Source organism: Saccopteryx bilineata, chromosome X (genome assembly GCF_036850765.1).
Source record: "Saccopteryx bilineata isolate mSacBil1 chromosome X, mSacBil1_pri_phased_curated, whole genome shotgun sequence".
Lineage (NCBI taxonomy): Eukaryota > Metazoa > Chordata > Mammalia > Chiroptera > Emballonuridae > Saccopteryx > Saccopteryx bilineata.
The window spans coordinates 40,356,752-40,382,372 of NC_089502.1; the positions used below are offsets into that span (position 1 = coordinate 40,356,752).

The 25,621-nt window shown below is 38.9% G+C and overlaps 1 protein-coding gene across 1 annotated transcript in view; it reads left to right on the plus strand.

Annotated features, from left to right (window-relative positions):
• Window positions 1–2,368: 2,368 nt before the first annotated feature.
• AMMECR1 (AMMECR nuclear protein 1) overlaps window positions 2,369–25,621 on the plus strand; it is a 110,382-nt gene continuing 87,129 nt past the window's right edge. The window contains exon 1 of the mRNA XM_066249562.1: window positions 2,369–3,641. Within this exon, the coding sequence (XP_066105659.1) occupies window positions 3,169–3,641 (473 nt within the window). The 5' untranslated portion in view covers window positions 2,369–3,168. The remainder of the gene's footprint in view (window positions 3,642–25,621) is intronic.

Here is a 25,621-nt window from a genome sequence, read left to right on the forward strand (position 1 = left end):
AATCAAAATTTTAAATCCTTGGGAGAAATACTGTTTTAATAATTCAGCTGGGATGTCCTTGTCTCACAGTTTTTCATTGAATCAGCCCCTTAGCCTGGTATGATAGCCACGATAGTGCTTTGTGCTTTAGATAAAGTGCAGGACTAAAGACATGACTACTGGTGCTTGTTAAAGATTCCTTACTATTTTGACAAGAGTAGGGGTGTTAAACTCTTGTCTACTGGCCAAATTCTAAATCGGGATATTACATTCTGCTTTCCTAAATTCCTCTAGTAGGAGCAACCCTCCATGGTATCCTACTCTGCTTCCTGTGCTAAACTGTAGTGTGATGTCATTAAATGACCCTGGTGTTCTACTCTAGAACTGTTTACTACTTAGTGGAGTGGTAAGTAAATTGGTACCTATTGTCTGATACTGTATTCAACCCAGTTTCAAACAAATCAAAAGGTAGTCTCAGATAGTTAAGGATAAAACATAAAACAAAAGAAAATAATGTAACAGTGTACCAGTTGTTGAAGAGCATGTATTTTTTAGATAAAACATGAATTTCAGTTTGTTTGTTTTAATTTGTGGAGCATTTAAAAGAAACCAATCTGCTTTCTCTTTTGCAACATAGACAAAAAAATTAATGTTTATTTTTTACTTCACTAGTAGTTAACAATGAATTAATTGCTTCAAACAGCATAGTTCCAATGGCAACGATGAGGTTTGAGAGGATATCACATATCAGAAACCAGTTAACCCATCTCCTTTGTCTTTAGGTTGAATGTAACCATTCTAGACAGTTGATTTATTTCATAAAATCTTTTTTAAAGGAGATTCTTAATCTTTCCTTGAAATGTATTTTAGTGTTTCTCAATCTCTCCACAAAAAATAAGTTATTATTTTGGTTAAACCTCTGTTCCCCTAGTGCAGTTTAATGTCACCATACTTTATCCCTCACTACTGACCCTGCCATCCTATAATGAGAGCCAATTTGCACAATGGCACGGTTGTTGGAATCAGACTTGCCCACATTCAAATCCTGGCTCTGTCACCTTCTAGGTGTGTGATGCTGGACAAGTTGCTTGTGTAAATGAGCAACCTCAGAGGAGGGTTACTGTGAACATCAAATGAGATAATATATACTGCTCACAAAAATTAGGGGATATTTCAAAATGGATATGAAGCGATAAAGAAAAGAAGCATTTGATTTTTTTATTAAATAAGAACATCAGAAAAGCAAACAACGAGTCAAAGAAAGTTGTTCGATTATGCAAATGAGAGGCAAAACCAACTTTTATTTCATTGGTGAAAATGCACTATACAAAAGGCTGAAAGTACTGGAGTATCTGCACGTTCCCTGATCCCCTAAGTTTTGTGAGAAGTGTATTATTTTGAAGGGTTATGAGATAAATGAGTCATGGTACTCAGCATTGAAAAAGTGCTCAATACACAGTAGTTATTTACTGATTGTATACCCAAATATGACTTAATTCGTAAAACTCTTTGTGGGTGGGAAGCATACTTCCTGGATGTCGACATAAGTACAGTGTTGCACACATAGTATGGCACAGGGGCTCAATAATTATTGAAAAAACTTTTTTTCCTATGTGAGCGAGAAGCCCTCAACTCTTTACAAGATCCCACAGATTTAGCTCAAAAGTGACTAAATCGGCCCTGTCAGGTTGTCTCAGTAGATAGTGTCTGCACAGCATAAAGACGTCCAGGTTGGATCCCTAGTGAGGGCACACATGAGAAGCAACCATCCGCTTCTCTTCCCCTCCCTCTCTCCTTTCTTTCTCTTCCTCTCCCACAGCCAGCATGGCTTGACTACTTAGTCTCAGGCACTGAGGATAGCTTGTTTGATTCCAGCATCAGCCCCAGATGGGCATTGCATGGTGGATCCTGGTTGGGGTGCACGCATGAGTCTGTCTCACTATCTCCCTCTCAAAAAAAGTGACTAAATCAATCAATTTTCTGATGTCTCCAATTACGCAGATACCTTACGTAGTCTAGTTGTTTTAACATGCTTTCTGTTTCTATCAGATTCATTTCTATGAAGTTAATATTTGATTACTGTCTTAGGTGCTCAGAATGGGACTGACTTAATCATTCTTGATCCATCCAAGCATTCTTTGAAAAATTTTAAAAATAAATACTAAGAACTGTCTAATAACATATCAAGAAAATCTTTCAACTTGTGATTCATTACACTGCCTGCCCTATTTACCTGTAAGAGCTGTGCTGACCAAAAGCATATTTCTAACTGCTTTGTTTCCAAGCCAAACACACACACACACACACTCACTCTGTCATCGCAGGTCTCAGAGCACAATTAACATCTTTGAAGCAGTGAGGTGTTGGTCAGGACTTTACTTTTTGCTTTTAAACTTTTTCACGGGACAAGGAAGGGCAGCCGGGGAACAAGTAGAGGATACAGAGATTCAAATGGGCTTGTATATTTGTCCATAAGGCAAGGGAACAACAGTATTGCTCTTTTACCATTATGGCAAACGCCTGGTGCGTGCTTAGATTGGTGTGAAAGCCATTGCGGTGTGGCCATTTCCGCGATGCTTTGCACGTCTTCCACAGGAGCGGCCTCAGGTGTGGAGCTGTGCGCACCTGCTTGTTCACACTCCAGCAGTTCAGCAACCGGCGTATTTGAGGCCGGCGGCTCAGGTTCCATGTAACTCGGCTCAAGTGTCACTAACACTATGTGCAGCTCCGGTCATCGAGCTGTGCTTTAGGACGTGGGTACTTACTCTGGACTTTCTTCTCAGCAGCCGCCCTGCCCTCGACTAGTTTCCCTTTCCCTCCTTCCACCCTGGGAGCGCTCCCCTCCTCCCTTCGCTTCCACTCTCCACTTTCTCCTTGTTCTTTCCTTCTTCCTTTCCACGGGGCTCCCCGCGTTTTGTCCTCCGCGGGCCGCAGGGCTGAGGCTGCGGCTCGGTCGAGGCGCGAGGCCGGAGGGCCAGGCGCAAAGGGAGAGCCGCGCAAAGCCGGGGCGCTCGCCCAGCGGGGTGCGCACGGGGCCGCCGCGTGGCCGGGCCGCCTGGCCGGGAGCGGCGCGCGCGCCTCGCGAGCTCCTGGCGCGCCCCCGGCAGCCGGGCCGCAGCGTGCGCGCCCCCGCCGCCAGCTCGCCTCACTTATGGGTCGGAAGCGCTGCGTGGGGGAGACTGTTCCAAGATGGCGGCGGGCTGCTGCGGGGTGAAGAAGCAGAAACTGTCCAGTTCGCCCCCCTCTGGCTCCGGTGGCGGTGGTGGCGCCTCCTCCTCCTCCCACTGCAGCGGGGAGAGCCAGTGTCGAGCTGGAGAGCTGGGACTAGGAGGTGCCGGGACTCGGCTCAACGGGCTGGGAGGTCTCACCGGGGGAGGTAGCGGCAGCGGCTGTACCCTCTCTCCCCCCCAGGGCTGCAGCGGCGGCGGCGGGGGGACTTCCCTGTCGCCACCTCCGAGCTGCGGAGTGGGGACCCTACTTTCCACTCCGGCCGCCGCCACCTCTTCCTCGCCCTCCTCATCGTCCGCCGCCTCGTCCTCGTCGCCCAGCTCCCGGAAGATGGTGGTGTCAGCGGAGATGTGCTGCTTTTGCTTCGATGTGCTCTACTGTCACCTGTACGGATACCAGCAGCCCCGGACCCCCCGGTTCACCAACGAGCCCTAGTGAGTACCGTGCCCTGCGCCGCCCTCTCCCCTGCGCTCGGGATGGGGCTCGTAGTTGCGATAAAGTACGAGTCCGCCGGCCCGCCGGCGGCTGCTCTGGCCCCTCTCGCTACCCGGGTCCCCGGAGCCACTAGACCTAAGTCGGGGTACCTCCGAGGCAAGCACTCCACACTTGGGGCAGGGTGCTGCTGCAAGAGATGGCTCTCTGGCTCCCAGAGGTGTTCGCTTTCTTTTTGCAATAACTTCGAGGAGTTCTGACCCTTTCCTTCTCTCTTTCGCCACCCTGTGTACTCACCGCCTGGGTGTTGGAGCTCGGGATTACTCAAGGTGTTGACCTCTCCTCACTTTGGTTTCCATTACTCCCCCCTCCCGGTGAAAGTCCCGCCAGTGTTCCCGCCGCGCACATGGAGCGTTACTATCCCATGCAGGTTGAAAAACAGCAACTATCCAACTTCTGTTACTGATGGAACTTAGCACCGGGGCTTATGAGGTTACCCATCTTTTCGTTCGGGTTTCCTTTTGTCCTGGGGAGGGAGGAGATTTTGTAAAAACACATTTTCCCTTACTACCTATTTTTTATCTGAACAACCCCATTAAACTGTGTTTCTGGTGAAGCACACCGCCGGCTCTCCCACAGTTGAAGAATGAGACTTTTTTTTTTTTTATTTCACCGTCTGGGTAATAGCTCATTCAAAAAGAGCTGTCCCCATAGAGCCACTGTCAGTTTGTACGTTAAGTGCATTCGCTTTTGTGTCGATTTCACTTTTTAAGAAATCTATATTAGACTTGACGATTTGAGAAATAGGTAATCCCAACAGCGTGTAGGAATTTTTATGGGTTCCTTTGGTTTTGTACTTTTAGTTATTTTACCCTTTAAGTGTGTGGTTGAAATTGTTTAAAATAGCACTGTTACAGCTAAAAGCCAGGTAAATTCTGATCCCTGTCCACTTGGATGTGTAGGAGATGGGGCAAAAATTTTTTTTGAACTTATAAACTGAGTGTAACCTGACTTTTTGAGTAAAATGCTATACAGAATGTAAAGCCCAAGGAAGGGCAGAACGACAAAGAGGGCGATTGTTTTTATTATGAGTACTTACCATCAACAAGAAAAATAATAGAGAAAAATTTCAGAAAAATGTATACTGAAAAGCATCAACTCTTCAACTAGCTAAGACAAGTGCCCCTTGTCCCCATATCGTAAACACCTGAATGGATGTTCTTTATAACAGCTTCTTTTCACTTTGTGAGATTAGGGGATTATACTACTACTGAATAAGTACAAACACTTATGCCTAGACTAAAAGTACTGAATTGATATGTAAAGTGGAAATTGCAATAAAGTATCCTGGAAATTGTAATTTTGTATTGCTTGTTTTCTTTGACTTTGATACTTTAAATGTATTTAATTTTCTATGACTTCTGTGGTCTGTGCATTTTTTTTCCAGACTTTGTTCATCTTTGGGCATTGGTTCATAAGATATGCATGAAATGGCATCCAGATCGACACTGCCAAATAAATATCTTTATAAACTTCATAGTTTTAATTCTAGGAGTTTAAATTCTAAAGCCACACATTTAATTAGCCAATTTGTTTTTTGGTCAAGAAGTAAAATTCATTTTGAAAAGACTGCCATGTAAAAAAAATCTATGAAATATTTATTAGCCTGAGTCACTTATTTGTGACTTTTCTGTTTTCTCTGGGATGTCTATGAGGTATTAGATTCAGTCCTGGGACGATACATAGGTTGGCTCTGCAAAGTCATGGGACTTCAAAAATTCCCTCCTGTTTAGTTACATGAGTTTGGCAAAGACTATTCTATTCACGCTCCATTGCCCCAAAGCATATGAGAATACACTTTCAGGAGGTGCTATTTTCACACATTTTACAGTGAGTTTGGGTTAACTGACTGACTGTAAGAAGAATTTTAAAAACAAAGTGAGCTTGACCAGTTCATATAGAAGTTCATATAGAAAATATCATTTAACAGTAGGTACTTTGAACATGTACTGAGGTATTATTTTTCCTCTAATACCCCATCCACTGTATTTCTTCTTAATGGAATTTTAAATAGCTACAATATGACACACTTTTGATTACCGTGGATGTTTTGAAATTATGGTGGAAGAATAATAGCTATTATTATTTAGCAGTCCTTGAATGTGGCATGTATTCTACAGAACAGCTAATTTAGAAAAGTCACTGAACATAACCAAGGGGAGAATAAAAGTTCACTTAAATGGAAAGAGGACTGCAGCTTATTTTCATTTATCTTAAAGTCACTTTTGGGGTGTACTGTGGAAAATTTAGGAAAATTGCTTAAAAGCAGTGTTTGATAATGAAAATGCCAGTGCCTTAGTAACCACCACACATGTCCTTTCTGTTTTACCTACAGGGGGCAAAAGTATGTTTACAGCTGTTTGTACAGAGAGTAATACAATAAATAATCATACAAAAATAAACTGCTTCATGTACTCATCACTGTAAACCTACTTTTGCCCCTCCTCATGTTTAACAGCATTGGGTGCTTGCGGGTGCGGCCTTGTGCTGGGAGTGGGGGGCATAAGACATAAACAAACATACTGTTCTTCTTCCCCTCAGAGGTATTATGTAATGAGCAGCAATGTTTCAGGTCCTGTCCCTGTCCACCAGAAGACATCCTTTCAACAGTTGGAGATTCTCATGTGGAAAAGCACACCTTTCCATCCCTTCCCAGGCCCTTTCTGTCCAAAATGACTAACTGGTGAAATTGGCCTTTTAAAATTGGTTTAGAAGTCCTAGATTCATCAGTTATCCTTCCACTCTGAAAGTTATTAAGAAATTGCCAGTGATCTGTCTGTTTCAGGTATACACCAGGCTGTATGGATACAAATTCTTCGCCATTGCTGCTGTTTCTTGCAGCATCTACCTCACTGCAGAGAGGTAGCAGTAGCTAGGGCTTGGGAGGACGGTGGAAACTTGGTAAATGAAGGACAGGTAACATTTGTGCCTTACTAAATCCTTAGTTTCATTTGTACAGTTGTAACAGGCACATTTGCCCACAGAAATAATGTTCAAGACGTGATAAAAACATGATTTGAGGTGCATTTAACTATTCAAAATCAGAGCTCTTGGACTTTTATGTGGGATCCCAGCTAGCCATGCTGTAGGAAACCATTTGCTTCTATAAAGGGATCCACTGTGCCAGGTGTTGAGCCAGTTAGACTGCAGAGCAGTCATTCTTAACCTTGGCTTCACTTCAGATCACCGGGGAATTATTAAAAATATAGATGCCTGTGTCTCAACCCTAGAGATTCTGGTTTAATTGGACTAGTATGGGGCCTGGACATCAGGATTATTAAAAGCTCCCCAGGTGCTTTAAATGTGCAGCTAAAATGGAATACTGGCCGTATCTGACTAAGCCTTTCTCCTGAGGTATGGAATCATTTGGTCTGGGGTGGTGCCTGGGAACCCGTATTTTATGAACATTTTGGGTAATTTTGTTAAACAGCCCATTTGGGATCCCTTGCAGTGTGGTCTGCAGAAGACATCACCTGAGAACTTGTTGGAAATGGAGGCTCTCAAGCCCTGCTTGAGACCTGCTGAGTTAGAATCTGCATTTTAACAAGCTCCCCGGGGTGATTCTTAAGGCACATTCAAGTTTGAGGAGGAGTGGTTCTCGAACATGCATCCTAATCTCTTGTGCTTGTTAAACACAAATTGCTGGGCCCCATTCCCAGAGTTTCTGATTCAGTTGGTCTGGGGTGGGGTGGTAAATTTGCATTTCTAACAAGTTTCCTGGTGCTGCTGCTGCTGCTACAGTTCCCAGGCCCAGACGTTTGAGCCCCTCTGGGTTAGAGAGTACTGAGCACCTGAATACTACTTGAGCCACTGTCAGGGTGTGGTGGTTTTCAATGCCAGTTTTCAGTATAAAACTTCCTGCTTCCATGTCACTATCTTTGTCATGTTCTTTCTAATTTAGCACCAGGGAGATTGAATGCTGCCTTGATCATAACAAGGGTCTGAGGTTCTTGGGATGATTTGGGGAGGGGGGGGAGTAACTCTTGGAAACCTGTGGTATGATTTTATATATTTTTTCAGAAAGTGTTAGATGTGAGGGGCACATTATGAGAGTTAAAAACAGCACAAATATAAAAAAAAAGCACAAATATGTTATCTTGCAGCGAGTTGTATTGATTTTAATAAGTAAAGCCCCCTTCTGTTCCCATAAAAATGCTTTGATGATTAGCTTACTAAATAACACGTTGTGATGAGATTTTAAAAGCTTTACATATACTTATGATTGCTGGATTGCATTTTAAGAATTTCTCCCATTAACAAAGAAATATAAAAGGATCCTGCTAAGGCACTGGGATTGCTTAGTCTTCTATCCTTAATGCTGTGTCGCATGTCATGTCCCATGAACTTTTAATTTTAATCTTCTTACCACCTTTGAAGTTAATGCAATGCTACATTTTGTATAGACCATAGCACATAAAAGATACTTAACTGTGAAACATCAATAAGTGTAGTTTTCCATTACAATGAATAAAATGCATTTTTTTCTCCCCAATTCTCTTGGCTATGAAGATTTTAAGAGACTCGGGTGTTTGAACAGTTAACTCTTTCCTGTCTTGGCATAGCAGTAAAATTACTACTGTTTTTCAGTGTGCTTGGGAGGAATTACATTGTGTGAAGGGGGTGAGGCAGCCACTTTGTTTCATGGGAACAGTGACAAAAAAAAAGTGACGACGATGCAGCTCAGGTCAAAGTGATTGATATTAAATCAGCATTTAAAACACAAGTTATTTTATTTCTAGTATGTATTTTTTTATGAAAACTGACCATAATAGCTGTATCTATTGTAGATGCTACTAGACCATTACTGATTTCCTTATCTATGCTAGCTAGCATAATGGTCATTATGTCTACTTTTACTTACAAAAAATTGTCTGAAAAATTGAGCTGTTTTGAAGGTATTGTATGGGTTGTTTTCAACAGTTGATTTCCCTTGGAAGGCAATCTGGTGTGCTATCTTACTGGTAAGAAAGTATGTACACTCTCCCCCTCCCCCCGCCCAGTTATCATTAATGTAAAAACCATCAGTGGCTGGAATGAAAGGATGTAGAAATAAAAATTATAACATTATTTTGATATCCATGCTTAAAGGTATATGTAGGGCAAGGTATATTTAAATAAAAAAGCTTGATGCTTATTTTACCCTCTCCCCAATCTGGCCAAAGGGAGTAATAATCTAGCCCATAATTTTTCTTGCATATGAATTGCGTTTTGCCGTGTTCAAGTTCCAGTTAGTGAGTGGCAACCAAGAAGGAATCTCTGCTGGGGTCCCTCAGTCCAGTGGAAAGAAAGACCACTGCTGAGAAAGGGGAAAATGCTCCGTTAGCCCATGCATGAGTTGTTTTTCACAAACACATGCTAACATTCACATTGTTGTCTTTTGAAGGCCACACATTTTTTGAAATTGTATTTGTGTAAATCACTATCATGTATCGCTGTGATGGATTATAATATTGAAGTCAGCTGTGCTTCCCATTTATAGACCATTTCACTTTTTGCGAATATATATGTGCGAAACACTAAAACTTGTGCAATGAGATTAGTCAGAGTTCCCTATTTCAATAGGCGTTATTCTGTTTTCTGGATGTCACACATGCTTGCCTGTTTTAAAGCAGCACAATGACCAGGGCTTTTACATTTAAATTTCCTTAAATGGCCTTTTTTTCAAACTTGTGTAATAATGTCTCTTTTTGATACTGTTCTGAATCAAGCTAAGTAAGTGAGGACCAGCAGTAAAAGCCAGGGGCTGCCAAGAATGGAACTTCAATGTGTAAGCTGTCTTTCAACACAGTAATTGGGCAGTTGCTCACAGGACACTGGAGACAGTGTGGGAAGCCAGTGGTTGTGTAGGTGGGAAGAGTAGATTCCCAACAGTAAACTTATTTAGAGTTGAGCTTCTGTAGTTACAGTGTTGCTAAGTGCAAAATGGAGCCACAAGCTTATGTAGTAAAAAGAAAAGAACCCAAAGGAAGAAGTATGGTGTAATAGTGTAGTTGATTGGGTGGAACAGAAGTTCTGTTGGGTCCAACTCTTAAGTGGCATCTTTTCTGTCAAGTGTGGGTGTATTTTCTACAGCTCTTAATGCAGCATACTTTCAAACTTGCTCAACATTAAAAATATTAATGTTAATTAGATGAGTGGAAATTATGTCACTGGGGAAAACCTATTTTGTGTGTTATTTAGCATATATATGATGCTGAGTTCAAAGAAATAGAAGACCTATTTCTACTCTCACAGAGCTTACAGTGAGATTTGATATGCTCAAGATAAGATACAAACATCAGACTCACTTAAAATACTTATAACACAATATATACATGATTGTAGGTGTGTTTGATACATGAAAAATATTGTACTTGAGCCTGGTAATGACATGGAATAAAGGAGCGGTCAGGAAAAAGGCTATTGAGAGAGGATTACTTCTGAGCCAAGTTTTTAAATGGCAAAGGTACAAACATTATTGGTGAAGAGTCTATATATACCAGTATATCTTGAAGTCTTACTTGGTTGTTCTCAAACCGGGTGCTGTCACCACCACACCCCTTGCCACAGGAATTGGGGATTCCCAGCAGCTGTCTTTAGTCAGCAACTTGCACTCTCAGCATTCTCCATACGGCTCCCCTTGCTCTGTTCTCCAAGCTCATAAAACTTCAAGGAAATTAAAATATCCTTTGTCTTTAGAACCCTTTGAGTAAGCTGGAAAAGAGGTATTGGATCTGTTTATAGGGTTTTTTTTTGGTATTATTGGTTTTTAATAAGAGACCAGTATTTACAGAAGAGTCCTTTTCAACCTTTTTACACTTGGGGACTGGTGAAAATAGGAGAATTATTTCGGGGACCTCTAAGGCAGAAATCACCCTGGGCATAAGCAAATTCAACAAAGATCATTGGGTCTGTGTAATCTTCATACAACATCAAGGTGTTTTAACTCTTTCATGGACTGGCATGAAATTTCTGGCGGACTGGTCCATGGACTGGCGGTCAAAAAGCATTGCTCTAGAATGTAAGATGAATTGGAAGGAGAAGAATGTCAAGGTAGAAATCGACTAGGCTTACATTTATGAGAGCAGTAGGAAAACTGGCATTGAAGAACCTGGGAAGCCACCCCAGGGGCAGACATTGTGAATATAAGAATGTTACAAAATCAAGATGAGGAAGAAGTTATCAGCATATGTAGGGACTTGCATTTCAGGGCCAGGTTTTGTGTAGGAGTGGAAAGATTGCAGCTCACCTGTTTTTTTGGCTTCCATCATTGCCTCTTCTTGGCTCTGTGCCTAGCTATTCTTGTGTTCAGAAAAAGTTTGTTCAACAGCTCTGTTGGAATGGCTTGAAATTTGATCACAAGTGTAAGAATCTCCCCTTCCCCTCTTCCTCTTCACCTATTCCCAACTGTATCTAATTGGAGAGAGGAGAAGACATGTTGGTTTATAGAATTTGGATCAAGTATAAAGGTAGCTGAGATAGCTTTTGGATGAGGACCTGAAATTAGGTGATTGCATATGAATAAAGAGCCTTTTCAGGGAAAAAAAAAAGCCTACCAAATTCCATTACTAGGGGTACTGAAAGGGAGAGAGAATTTGGATATATTTCAGAGTTTATAAGCCTGAAGAACCAGGAGGATGATGGTGCCACTAAAAAAACATGGAAGACAGATGGGGGGAGAGAGAGGAAGAAATAAATAGTTGGTCAAATGAAATCAGATTTTTAATATGTGTACTTCAAGTTTTGGCAGTTATCAAATGTCATTTCTTTTTTAATTAGCAGAACCACAGAGCAGTGACAATGCTACTGTGACAGTTTAGTTGGTCTCTTGGGATCTGTCCAGCCTCCTGCCCACCTCCCCAATTGTGACCTTGAACGGCTCAAATGGCTGGAGATCAATGATACTTTTAAGCTTCATATTACCAGTCAATATACCTGAGAGAATGTTGGGTTTCCCTGATGTAGGTTTATACATTTTCTCAGTGTTCAGGCTTATCAATTTGGAAAGCAGTCAGCACTTCTTATATTTCCTTATGTGTATGTCATAGCACAGCCTTCAGCAAAATAAAGCCTCGTGGAGGACCATTTCAGGAACTTGTTGTTTCAGATCTTGGATGAAAGGAAATTAATTGAAGGATTGAAAGTACTGTCTGGCACTAGATTCTAGGTCCCATGTCCTCACGCTTAGAAAATAAATAAACAAATAAATAAAGCTGGATCTGTTTTTGCAGCCTTGCTTGACAATGAAGGCTGAATGTTATCAACAGAGAGGGTCGGCCATATTGCTTTATGATCTTGGTGATTTCCAGTGGATGGGAAAATGTGAAAAGTTCTGTTGCGTCCAGGCCGATTAATACTAGTTTTTAAAATAGGGTCTGTGATAGTCTTGATGATTCTTGCCTTTTCCCTATCTCTTTCATTTTACAGATAATCCACACTGTGACCCAAAGCCACATGCAGTGCTGGGAGATTACAGTTGACTGTATAATACAATATCCTGCCAGAAGATGCTGACCAGATCTCTAGTAATGGAAAATAGTGAGATTGTCTTGACAGCCTATATAGCTCGCCTTGCCATTCCCTATACTTTCTGTAAGCATGTGACACACAATTCGAGTAATATGTCTTATATTGAGATCTTGGATTGCTGCAAGGGGGTAGCACCAGTTCCTGTGCTTTCCTTCAGGCATTAGTGGATCTTTGAGTTATTCCTATAGAATCGAATCTATGTAAAAGCTGGTCTTGGTGCTGTCAGCCTAGAGTTCCCACCGTGTCTCCTCAAAGAAATCCTCAGGTGCTAGTGTGCTTCTTTTCTGTGACATTAATATTCCTTAAGTAGCTGAACAACCGCATGTTTGGGTATAGGTGATTTGGGGTGCAAATACATTATGTGCAAATAAAACTTGGACCTCAGTATATGCATCATTGTAGCAAGACAAACACCTTTTGTATCCTGATTTTGAACAACGGTGAGGTAAGTGTTTAGATGATGGGTGCTTTTTTACATCCTTTTAAAAATATAGTAAGTTGAAGATGGTGTTGGTGATTTATTCACTAGAGGAGAAGCTCATGAAGTCTTCTGGCCTTTTTCCATTTTCGCTTTCAGTGCACTTCATGAAGTTCCCTATAATTAAACTAACCAACCAAACAAACAAACAAAAGCTTGTTCTGCTTCTTTCCCATTTAAGAAAAAAAATTGCCCCTATGTTGGCCAGGTATTTGATTTTGCTAAATAGCTCTTTGATGTTAGGAGTAGGTGACCTAGGGCTCTTGGTTAAAATCTGTTGTTCCGTTCATGGATCCATATACTCTGGTCAGTTTAAAAAAACCCTCACAAGAACAAATGGGACTGCCACCCCTTCCAGTTCTCTGACACTAATGAGGTGATAGAACGTTTATGGTGTACTTCACTCCAACTCCTCTAACCATTGTCTTGTTTGGCAAGTTGTTTTCCAGAAATCTGCTCTTCCACACTGAAAGCAGTGACTCTGGAGAAAGAGTCACACAGGGCTGGAGGCAGGAATTGAGGGCGCGTGGGAATCAGGGAGGGACAAAATGAGATTGCGGTCAAGTGCGATGAAGCCTGGATTCAGAACAGAAAAAGGATACTGAGCGTATGGTCTGGAGTAGAGTGCTCTAAGAAGCATATTTTACATTTTAAAAATGCCGATGTTCCTCCTTTAGAACCAGTGGTTATGGCACTCTTGTTCAAAAATATAGTCCTATTAGCAACAGATGTACAACATGAAGTTTAATTATATAAGAGGACTCACATATGGGTCCCTTGAGTACTTCCAAGAAACCACATTGAAAATCATTCCTAGATGTCCTCAGAATGAAGCCTTTAAGTAAGTTTGGGAGGTGTGGAACAAGTAGCTTAAACATACTCCATGTGGATAAATGTACCCACTCTCTGGTCATTACCCTTCAAAATTTTTTTCTTGTCTATGAGCATAGTTACAAATCCTCAGGTATTCAAATATATCTTATTTTTAGGCCTGTGTGTTTAGGTATTAATAGCCTCCACTTAGATGTTTGATCATCCTTTTCTATAATTTGCTCACAGGTATTCTCCATAACAAAGATATGTAACAGTAATAGACCCAGTTCTAATTTCTGATTGTAGAACGCAATCGTAAGAATGCATCCTGCTGGGCAAACACATCAATCTGTACCTTGTCACTAGTGTTTCTTAACAGGACCTACTGTGTTCAATCTGATTTGCAAATTATATTGTCACAGATAACTGAAGTATCAGCTATTTTTAGTTAATCATTTTCTCTTTAATCACATAGATCAGCAATTTTCAATGTGTAGCACACTGATGTGCCACAAGAATTTTTAAAACATGCAGTACCTGACTATTTAGTCAAGGGCATTGACCTCTTTTCACTTAGATTGTCAAATTTAAAATAAAATGACAACAGCCAACACAACAATATCCATCTGGTGTGAATGAATCAAATTTATATCTTTTTTGTCAGATCAGTAAAAATACTTTTAGGGTGCCGCAGAATTTTAGTAGTTTATGTGTGCCACGAGATGAAAAAGGTTGAAAATCACGATAGAGATGTATGTTGCTTTTAGCAAATTTATTTATTTTCATTGTGGTAAAAAAAATAACATGAGGTCTACTCTCAACAAATTTTTAAGTATGCAGGATAGTACTGTTAACTATAAGCACCATGTTTAGCTTGGTTTTTAAAGGTATGTAATAGTGGTGCTACCGAAAGCAATTATTTTTTCATAAAAAATTTGAGAATCTTAAAATTATTCTTACAAACATGTATTATTATTAAGTTTGTCCACCACCCAAAGTCAAATAATTATCTTCTGGATTATGATTCACAAACATGTGTTAGGGGTGCACACCACCTATTTACGGTAGAACTACGAGGTTTGTTTGTTTGTTTGTTTGTTTAGGCTTTGGGTATTTTTCTAAACTTATTGAAAATTATGTATAAACTGGATTAAAAGCATCAGTAAGATGTATCCGTTAAAAGTATGTTTCAAACTTGTAGTATCCCCGTGTCTGACCTGACAATTATCATTTATTAGTGTACTTAATACCAGCTACCTGTATTAGAAAGAACTTGATTTTCTAGCTTACCTCTTAAGTTGTCATTCTCACCCTCTGTTCCTTAGACATTTCTAATGAATTTTCAAATAATGATATAAGGAAATGTCTTTGATAGGTAGAAACGTTGCCCCCATTTGACCACTTTTAAAGGTTAGAAGGACCTAAGCATTAAAGTAGAACATTAGTTTGACAGATGAACCTGATATTTCTAAGGAAATGTGTATTCTAGAAAGATGGAAAATGAGAAGATACCTTGCCTAATGGGATATTTTAAGTAAGGCCTTGAATTCCATATGTGTATATATAAACCACTTTAGTTAAGTACTTATTGAAATTGCTTCTAATGGAAAGCTCACATCTAAATGTGGTGGTGACGTTTGTGAAATACTAGATATGATCAAGTCATGGGTCTTGAAAGTTGTTTATTTGCCCTGTTGTCTGAACAACCAGTATGAGGTTCTTTATCATTAGCAGAGGTGCAGACATATGGTCACTAAATTGTAATGTACGTATTTATTTGGAATTTTGGGCCGTTTCTAGCTTCTTCCATTTAGAGATGGCTTTGCAGTTGTAAAGAGGAAAGTAGAATTTCCACCATGATTACCCTTTTGCTTGTAGACACTTGAAAGTATTTGTTCAAGCTTCAAGTTTAATTTGCCAGTGTTATCTTAAGATAATATGTTTTACAACAAAACCCATGTCTTATTCTAAACTAGTACTGCTCTTCATATTATGGTAAATTCTAACATTTCAGTTTCACAAGTAATATACCTTTTGTGAGCGGAACAGTGTGCTAGGCTCCTTTTTGGGTATGAGTGAAAGATTTATAAAATAAGCATAAGCCACACTGCCTGCCCTTAGAAAGCTTGCAGTCATATTAAGGAGACAAGGTTCATGGAACAATGAGGTCACATATGATTTAATAGCTAAATGAGTGATGGAAAAAATGAAGTCTGTAAGAGTTGGATAAAGACTAATGTGGGCTGGAGTTATACAGGAGGGCTTTACGGACAAAATAGGATTTGGTCTGGGTAGACCTTTATAGATGAATAAAGCATTCTAAACAGGGAAACAACTTAAAGACACAGAGGTCAGAAGAAGCATTATACAGTAGTCAGTGTGTACCAATCAAAGGTATATTGACAGGTGGGGAAGGTAATCCTAGCAAGAAAGGGGATCTGTCAGGAGACTGTTGCTAGAATTCAGTCTTGGGGAAATGAAGGTCTGCAGGTTGACAATTTTAAACTTTTAATGGCCTGTGAATTGCCACTTTCTCAGTAAAGTTTTTCTTTTGTGTGGTTAATTATGTCTCAGCAGCTCCTTTAATGTCATGAATGTCATGAAGCCTGGACAAGTGACTGGGAAATAACACAAGCAGGAATCTGCTGTGTAGACCAAGTGCTTTCGTCTATCAGTGGACATGCAGCATAAGTCAGATTAACATTGGTTACATCACCCTTTGCCTGAGTACCTTCTGTACTCAGTGTTCTTTTTTCCCCCCTAAATTTCAGTGTGTATGAAACATGAATCTTGGAAAATTGAGTAGCTACAAAAATTATGTAATTTCAAAATGAAACTACCCTAATTGCTAAAGAGTAAATAAATGGCTTTAAACCACCTTTTCCCCAAAACTTAATGAAAAAATATTACTTGGATGTTAAAAATTTAACCTCATAAAGTGGGTAATGTGTATTACAATAATTATAGGAGGATAGAGTATTAATTATTGAATGATATCATTTATTAAAATAGCTTAAACCTAAATTAGTCGAATAGGTGTGTTCCTTAGGGTTCTTAATATGTCCTATTCAAGAATGCCACAACTCTAAGATACAAACTCTATACTCAAAATCTTTAAAGACTTTATAGCATAATTGAGAAACAGAATTCTAAAGCAATTTCCTGAGTTACAGTAGAACTATGTATTTTTATTTTATGTTGAACAGCAATTACACTTTGAAGAAAAAAGCAAAACTCTCAGTCTTTTGTTGATGATTTGCCTTTCATTATATTAAGACATAAGTTTGGAATCCAAAAATTCTTTTCATAATCACTAAAATTTTTTTGGCAAGATACGAAAACATTCTTCAGGTCAAAGAAATAAAGAGGGAATAAAAAAACTAGAAGATTAAGCCTATGAACTAATGCTGAGTAATATGTTACTTGCTTATTTGGAGGCTGAACTAATTTTTAAATTAAATTTATTGGAATAGTATTGGTTAATAGGATTGTATAGGTTTCAAGTGTACATTCCTATGATACATGATCTGTATAATTGCATTGTGTGCCCAACACTCAAAGTCAAATCATTTTCCGTCACAATATATTTGACTTCTTTTACCCTTTGCTACCCCCTTCCCTCTGGTAACCACCATACTGTTGCCTGTGTCTATGATGATTTTATTTTCTTGTTTGTTTATATGTTGCTTTCAGTTTTGTATCCCACACATGAGTGAAATCATATGGTTCTTAACTTTTTATGTCTGACTTATGTTGTTTAGCATGATATTCTCAAGGTCCATCTGTGTTGTCAGAAATGGCAGTATTTCATCTTTTCTTATGGCTATTATTCCATTGTATATATGTACCACATCTTCTTTATCCAGTCCTCTTTTGAAAGGCATTTTGGTTGTTTCCATGTCTTGCCCACTGTAATAATGCTATAATGAACATAGGGTTACATATATCTTTGTGAATAATTTTTTTCAATTTTTAGGGGGTAGATACCCAGAAGGGCTGCTGGGTCATATGGTAACTCTATTCTTAAAGTTTTTGGGGTTTTTTTTTGTATTTTTCTGAAGTGAGAAGTAGGGAGGCAGAGAGACAGACTCCTGCATGCGCCCAACCGGGATCTGCACGGCATGCCCACCGGGGGCGATGCTCTGCCCATCTGGGGCCTCACTTAGTTGCAACTGGAGCCATTCTAGCACCTGAGTTGGAGGCCATGGAGCCATCCTCAGCACCCGGGCCAACTTTGCTCCAGTGGGGCCTTGGCTGTGGGAGGGGAAGAGAGAGACAGAGAGAAAGGAGAAGGGGAAGGATGGAGAAGCAGATGGGCGCTTCTGTGTGCCCTGGCCAGGAATTGAATCTGGGACTTCCACATGCTGGGCTGATGCTCTACTACTGAGCCAACTGGTCAGTGCTATTCTTTAAGTTTTGAGGACTTTTATACTGTTTTCCATAGTGGCTGTACCACTTGACATTCTTACCAGCAGTAAATGAAGATCCCTTTGTGTTCACTGTAAATTATAATTTTATTTTAATAACTTTATTTTTTCATTCCCCAGAATATGTTTTGGAATATGAGAAAATTATTTTCCAAATATGAGACTGATCTCTGAGAGGTTCTAGCCACATAATCATAAAAGTTGTGCCAGTGTACTCAAGAAGTATAAAACAACACTAGCACGATGCTCATTAACAGTGCTCTCTCTGTAGTCAGTTTTTGTTTATAAGTAAATAAATTCTCCCTCATATCATAGTCTTGAATTATGAATAACCTGTAATTTAAATTATATATTACAACAGTAACGTGAATGCGAGCTGTTAAAATGGTGGTAATGAAATATTTTTAAATCAAAGTTTTGAAGAAGTATAATGGATTTTGACCTATGAAGATGATTGTAGACTTCTGCCCCGGAATTGGGGAGAAGGCCAGTGGAATCCTATGGTTCTTAGAACACAATACACACAGGTACCTATTCACTGCCAATATGCGTACAATCTTTATGAACAAAGGTGAAATGTCCTCATTAGAGTAAGGAGAGAATTTTGCTTATACATGGTTGAACCACTTAGAGACCGATTTCATTTTCACAGGCTTCAAACAATAGGCGTGTTAAATAGGCAATGACCTCTATAGTGTGGAGCACAATCAAATACAAAAAGAAAAAAAAAAAGTCAGTGGTTTTTCCGGTTTGGCTATGGCAAGAGAACAAGTAAATCCCATTTTAATGTGAAAAAATGGGTGTGGGTCCTGTGGGTCCTAAGGGTCCTGGTTCCTGTCGCCATTGAGTTGCTCTTAGAAACTTTGCTGTGTTTATTTAAGTTCAATCTAAAGACATTCAGGTTCAGTTTTTACAGAAGAGGACTGTTTTAGTCTTGAAGCTTTTTTTTACTTTCATGCAGAATTATAATTATTCACCATCCTATAATAAACCTTCACTAACCCTTTTCTAACAGCTAATTTGCGCCAGCCCAGTAGGGATACTTTCTGCTTTCCTGTTCTCAGAATTGTTATATTGATTTGAATTCTTTCGACTCCCAAGCTTTCCTATGCCAGAATTTAAGTATGAATCTAGAAATATGCTTCTCTCCCATTTCCTCAACGTGGTTTCTCTCTGAAGCTTTGTCACTTTTGAGAACTGTAGTCTTGAATATGTGAAAATTAGGTAGCAATTGCATTATAGAAATTTTACCTCTTATTTTTTAGCAGTGTTTATCTACTTTGCATTATCTAGAAAGTTATTTATTGGCCCTGCTAATGTTCCAATTTGTGGAGGTGGTGGAGTGTTGGGGAGGAACAGAGAGCTTATAAATTTATGAGTTCTAGGTTTTTTAAAACAATTGATATGAATATCTAAAGGAACATATAAACACCGTTTAACTGGCCTGATTTTGAATTCAGCACAGTGCTAGGTCTCAAAGGTTTCTAAAAGTTTTTCAAAGGAGATTTTAAAGCAGAGAATAAGTGAGATATCCCATTGTGCTCCTTTCCTGTGCCTTACCTGGAATTGGGTATCTGCTCTATGTGTATTACAGATGTCATAAAGTCCTTCTGGATTGATTTGATATTGTTTGTTGTTTGAGAACTGATCTGTCTATATGTAGCTGTATATAGGAGGTTAGAATCATTTTTTTTATGGTTCTTGAGGAGGTATGGCATAAGCTTAAATCACCTGCTTATCTTTTACTCTATGATTCCGTCTATTTATTTATTTATTTTAGTGAGAGAGACCACTATTGTTTAGTGACAGACAGGGACAGACAGACAGGAATGGAGAGAGATGAGAAGCATCAATTCGTTGTGGCACCGTAGTTGCTCCTTGATTGCTTTCTCATATATGCCTTGTCAGGGGGTTGGGGGGGGTCTGTTGCTCATTGTTTGCTTTCTCATATGTGCCTTGTCAGGGGGTTAAGGGGGTCTATAACCAAGCCAGTGACCCCTTGCTCAAGCCAGCAACTTGGGCTCAAGCCAGTGACCATGGAGTCATGTCTATGAGCCCATGCTCAAGCTAATGAGCTGCGCTCAAGATGGTGACTTAAGGGTTTTGAACCTGGGTCCTCTGCATCCCAGGCCAACACTCTATCCATTGCGCCACCACCTGGTCGGGTATTTATTCTTTTTCTACTGTTTTGTTTTAAACTATAGATTCTTATGTGTTTAAATAAATGTTTATTTCTTAATATTTACACAATCAATTTTTAATCTGTTGCCTAGGAATAGATTTTAGGGGTTCATCAAATACATCGAATAGCCTACATTTGGTGAACAAAAGGAATACTTTTGTTTTTTATGGAAATTCTTGATGTGTCTGTTCTCACATTAATATAATTTAGATGAAGAAAAACAGATTTGAAGAAGCCTGACCCAAGAGATTATAAATTATGTTGAAAGCACAAATAATGTTTTAGAATGTAATTTCCTTCATAAAATGTTTTATGGCAGACTTGTTTATGTCATAGATCTGAGTCAAAGCTGAATTCAACACATTAGTCTTTAACTTATCCAAAATTAATATCTTCTGGCTAAGAACCAACACTGCTTTATGACTCTTAAATCATTTCCTTATATTAATCACCAGCAGGAGAAATTTGCTTTATCGGGGGGGGGGCATTTTTTTAAAACAATTTTATCACTTCCTGAGTTCTTGCATAGTTTACCATGCAAAGAAAACATCCAACCCGGCATAGTCGGTGATAGGAAGGAGAGACTTACTAATGTACTTAGCAGCCATTCACACATATTAGCCTTTACACAAGCTTCAAATTCTTCAAATTAATTTCTCAGCAGAATGAAAAATTATTTCATCGTTGCTTTAATGGTTGCTCATGATTTCGTGAAATTGCAGATTTTAAGTTCGTAGCAAAAACTTATCATGGTATATGCTTTATTGTATACTCATGCTGGTTTTTAAAAATATATATGAAATAGAACAGTGAAACTGAATGAATAATAGTATAAATATCACTGAGACTGCTGTTGTGTCTTTGTATGAGTGATTTCCTTTGTATGAAGGATCTGCTCAATTTAAATTGGTTTTCTCAGAAAAAAAATGACTTTGTAATCACTCCTATTGTGCTTTAAACATTAGAGTCTCAACATTTTTCTTCATGCAGCATGACTGTGCCCTGCATCATGACCTCCAAACTCAGGGGATTCTAGATGTGACTTTAAGAGGGGCAGAAAAGTTATATGGAAAGTGATATGTGTTCATTTTCCACTCTTCCCCCTTTGCCCGTTTCCCTCCCTCCCTCTTGTGTACCCATACAAAGGTATAAGCCGGTGGTGATTATATCATACCTGCAACTAAGCTCATTCAAGACCCTTAGAACTCTCCAAAGAAATTACCACTTATAATATATTTGACATCTCCTAATTTAGTATTAGAATGATGTCAAACTTTTCACAACTTGTAATTTGGTTTGGTAGGTAGGCATTATAATGAATAAACATTTGTGTATGATAAAATAGTAAATGTTCTATTAAAATGGTTTTCTTTATGTTCATGATTTTTATTATAGTCAAGACATATAGTCACCATCATCCTCATTTCATTTAAGAAATACATTGAAACTTTTCCTTGGTAACCTTTCATCTTTTATGTCTCTAGGCATCAAACAAGATGCTATATGCCTTTAGTCCCACCGTGGCTCAGATAAGTCATATTCTCTCATGTTCTTTCATTTAAAATTAAAATATGTGAATCTTTAACAAGAAGCAATATTTTAAAAATACTTGAAGTGCAGCCAAATGTTAATAACAATAAATGCTTTTTTATTGAATCTGTTATCAGAAAAATATTTGTTTCCTTGTAGTCATCAAAGGTACAATGGAATGTAAATTTAGGCTGATCATATTTTCTCTTTTCTAATTTCATGAATACTTCAACCTAGCAATTTATGTGAAGATATCGCCAGGGATCCCATATATTTTGCTGAGCAAGTTTAAGAGCTGTAGTTTACAGTCCTTTTAGAAGATACCAATTCCAGAATGATTTTCAAACTCAGAGTGGGAATTTCCAGAATATTGGAGTAAGGACATCAGAAAATCTACTCCTCTATAAAAGCAGCATGAACACTGGCAAACGTTTTCAAAACCAACTTTTTCAGAACTCTGGAAAGTAACCAAAGACTTTCAACCTCTGAAGAGCATTTATTCATTAAAAACAGCTGATTTTTGGTAAGAACAGTGAGCTTTGTTGTGTTTTAACTTTCCTGAATCCTGTCTCCCCTTCCTGAGTTCCACATGGAAACCAGCAGCCCTGCACCCACAGTAGCTACGAAAAGCAGCAACCACTGGAGGGGGTCAAGCTTCCCAAACATCCCCATCCCTAGAGAATTCTCACTATTTGACCTGCCTGGCAGCTTCCTAGAAAGGCCCCATTCATAAGGCTTGTTGTTACTTGACTTGGTTTATTCTAGCTCAGTGGAAAAAGCCTTATCCTCAGGACAGTTGTTCAGAACAATCAGGGGCAATTGTTTAACATCGCATCTGTCTGAGGTGCGATACCTAGAGCGATCCTCATACCCGGGTGTCAAAGAAGAGGCTGGCAAAAAAAGCAAACAAAAAACCTTAAAAGGAGGATATGGGGATGAGATAGGAGGCTTTCAAAAGCTCCAAGGTATTCCTGGGTTTCTAGAAGGTCATACACATGTGTAGAGTTGTGTGCAAGCCCAGGAAAGCCCTGAGAAGGCCCTACTTAGAGAACTCTGGCTGACCTTGTGAATCTGTGGGGTCTATGGCCATACTACCCTGAATGTCCCTGGTCTTGTCTGATCTCAGAAGCTAAGCAGGGTTGGGCCTGGTTAGTACTTGGATAGGAGAATCATGGAAACAGGAAATGAAGACTAAGGCAGTGTTTTAAACTGCTGGAGAATTAAAAGCTGCCCCAACACACACACACACACAGGTTACAAAGGGTGAAAGATCTATTGGTTAGGCTTTTAACAAAATTTCTGTCCAATCATTAGCTGACTCTTAAGCTAACTAAGCAGAGACTTCAAGTGGCCACACAAGACAAGGAATAGTCCAGGAAAATCACTAAACAAACATACAGCAACAGCTATAACAAACTTAGGGAGGAATCTGCCCTGACCAGTTCGCTCAGTGGTATAGGACGTTGGCCGGGCACGAGGATGTCCCAGGTTCGATTCCCAGTCAGGGCATACAGGAGAATCGACCATCTGCTTTTCCACCCCTCTCCCTTTATCTATCTATCTATCTATCTATCTATCTATCTATCTATCTATCTATCTATCTCTTCTCCTCCCATAGCCATGGCCCATTTGGAGCAAGTTGGCCCTGGGCACTGAGGATGGCTCCATGGCCTTACCTTAGGCACTAACGTATAAAGTAGCTTGGTTACCGAGCAATGGAGCAATGCTTCAGATGGACAGAACATTGCCCCATAGGGGGCTTGTCAGGTGCATTCCATTCAGGGTGCATGTGGGAGTCTGTCTCTCTGTCTCCCCACTTCTCATTTAAGAAAGAAAAAAAAAACACTTAGGAGTCTGATTCTCAAATTATTATATTATACTATTTAAAATGTCTAGTTTTCAGCAGAAAAATAAAACACAAAGAAACAGGTAAGTACGGCACTTATACAAGGAAATAAGCAGTCAATAGAAATTGTCCCTAAGGAATCCCAAGTACTGCGCTTAACAGACAAAACTTTAAATGAGTTATTATAAATAATTCAAAGGAAATCATGTCTAAAGAATTAAAGGAAAGTATGTGAATGTCTCATCACATAAAGAATATCAATAAAGAGGTGGAAACTTTTTAAAAACAAATTGAAAATCTGGAATTTAAAACTCCAATAACTGAAATTGGTATTATTTTCAACTAATTTTTTAAAGGTTAAGATGCCAATTATAATTCTTGGGGCAATCATTAAGAAAATGACTCAGACTAAAGAATTGATAGTTAACTTTAGAATTTAGTGTTTTGACATGCAGGTTAGGTTCTGGGAGTGAGAATATAGATTATTTTCAAAGTTAAATTTTATTTGACGGTTTCATATGCTATAAACAGAAGTATATTGCCTACATAGAATATTTTACACTCTTTCTAGATTAACCTTAATAAAATATTATAAAACTTTCATAATAGTCACACCCCAGAACATCAGGACGCACTTCTAGTATATAAAGAAAGAAGGTGCTAGTTTCACCTCTGGGAAGTCAGAGCAAAGGGTGAGGCTTATTAATTATGAGAGCATAATCTTTTCCAGGAATATATACTTGAAAAGTTTTTTATCTGCCCTCATAACAAACCTACTATATGATATTTTAAGCAAATTAGTTCATTTACCAATCATTACAAAAGGATTTGTTCTTTTCTCGTTTTTAAGATGAGAAAACTGTACCAAAGAGAATTTAAGCCTTACCTGTTTTTTCTTAGTATGATTTCTAACATTGTGAGAGTTACAGTACTTAAGGTTTTTTATAACATATCCCTCCTCACTCTTAAAAGAGCTTAATGGTACATATTTATTTTTTGATATTAAAATTAATATATTTACGAATTTTATGACACTCCTCAAGTAATTGAAGACAGTTAAAAATTTCTCTCTGAGCTTGCTTGCATCTCTCTTCCAAAACTAATTTCAAGAGATCTTCAGTGTGATGTGCAGTAACTGTCACAAAATGTGTATTATTTTTTGCACAGAAAGTTGTTTTTAGCTCAAGTAGAATCTCTTAAGAGACTGCATAAAAAATTTGTTTCTGAAATAATTATGGCACATCAATAAAAGATGAATCATTTTTATAAAAATATCTGAATTTTAGAATGAGTTATCTGTCAACATGCAGATTAAATGCATCCTTGAGAAAGTTAATTCAAATAAATATTTTTTCTTAAGAATTTACTATGTCCAAGGCACTGTGGGAGATTCCAAGATAGGTAAGATGTTCCTGCCCTCATCCAGGTTTACTGTTAAGAACAACTGCCAAGCGTTGTAATAATATGATGAAAAGAAAAAGATTACCTTCATATGAATGCTTACTTTAAAAATAATAAAGAATTATAATAGAGTTTTAATATGTCCTAACCTTTTGAAACTTACATAAGTTTACCTAATCAAGTACAGACTAGATTAAGAAAGCTCTAGTTAATAAATTCTCTTATAACTTACATTATAATATTGGTGACTTGTTCCTATGGGGAGAAAATCATCTCTGATTTTGACTTGCTTTCAGTTGTGTTTATTTGAGGGAGAAGTAATATGGCAAACAAAATGGTTAAAAGCTCATGAACAGATTTGAATGGATCTTGAACCGGCTGCAAGTAGCATGAAACAAGGACTGCTTTGCTTCTGGGGGCTGGCAGTCAGGATCAGGGATGTCCAGCAGGCAAAGCTTGATTCCTTGTGAGTAGGAAGCTGTTAAACTGGTGTTCTCAGAAGGCACTGCCATCCTCTCTCCCACTAGGGATCCTCGTCTCTGTATTTAGCATTTGTTTACCAAGTTTAAAGAGAGTAGCTAAGCAATTGTGCAGTACTGGTTCAGCTAAGAAGCAAGCTGTACATGGTTGAGAAAGAAAGGACGCACTTCTAGTATATAAAGAAAGAAGGTGCTGGTTTCACCTCTGGGAAGTCAGAGCAAAGGATAAGGCTTATTAATTATGAGAGCATAATCTTT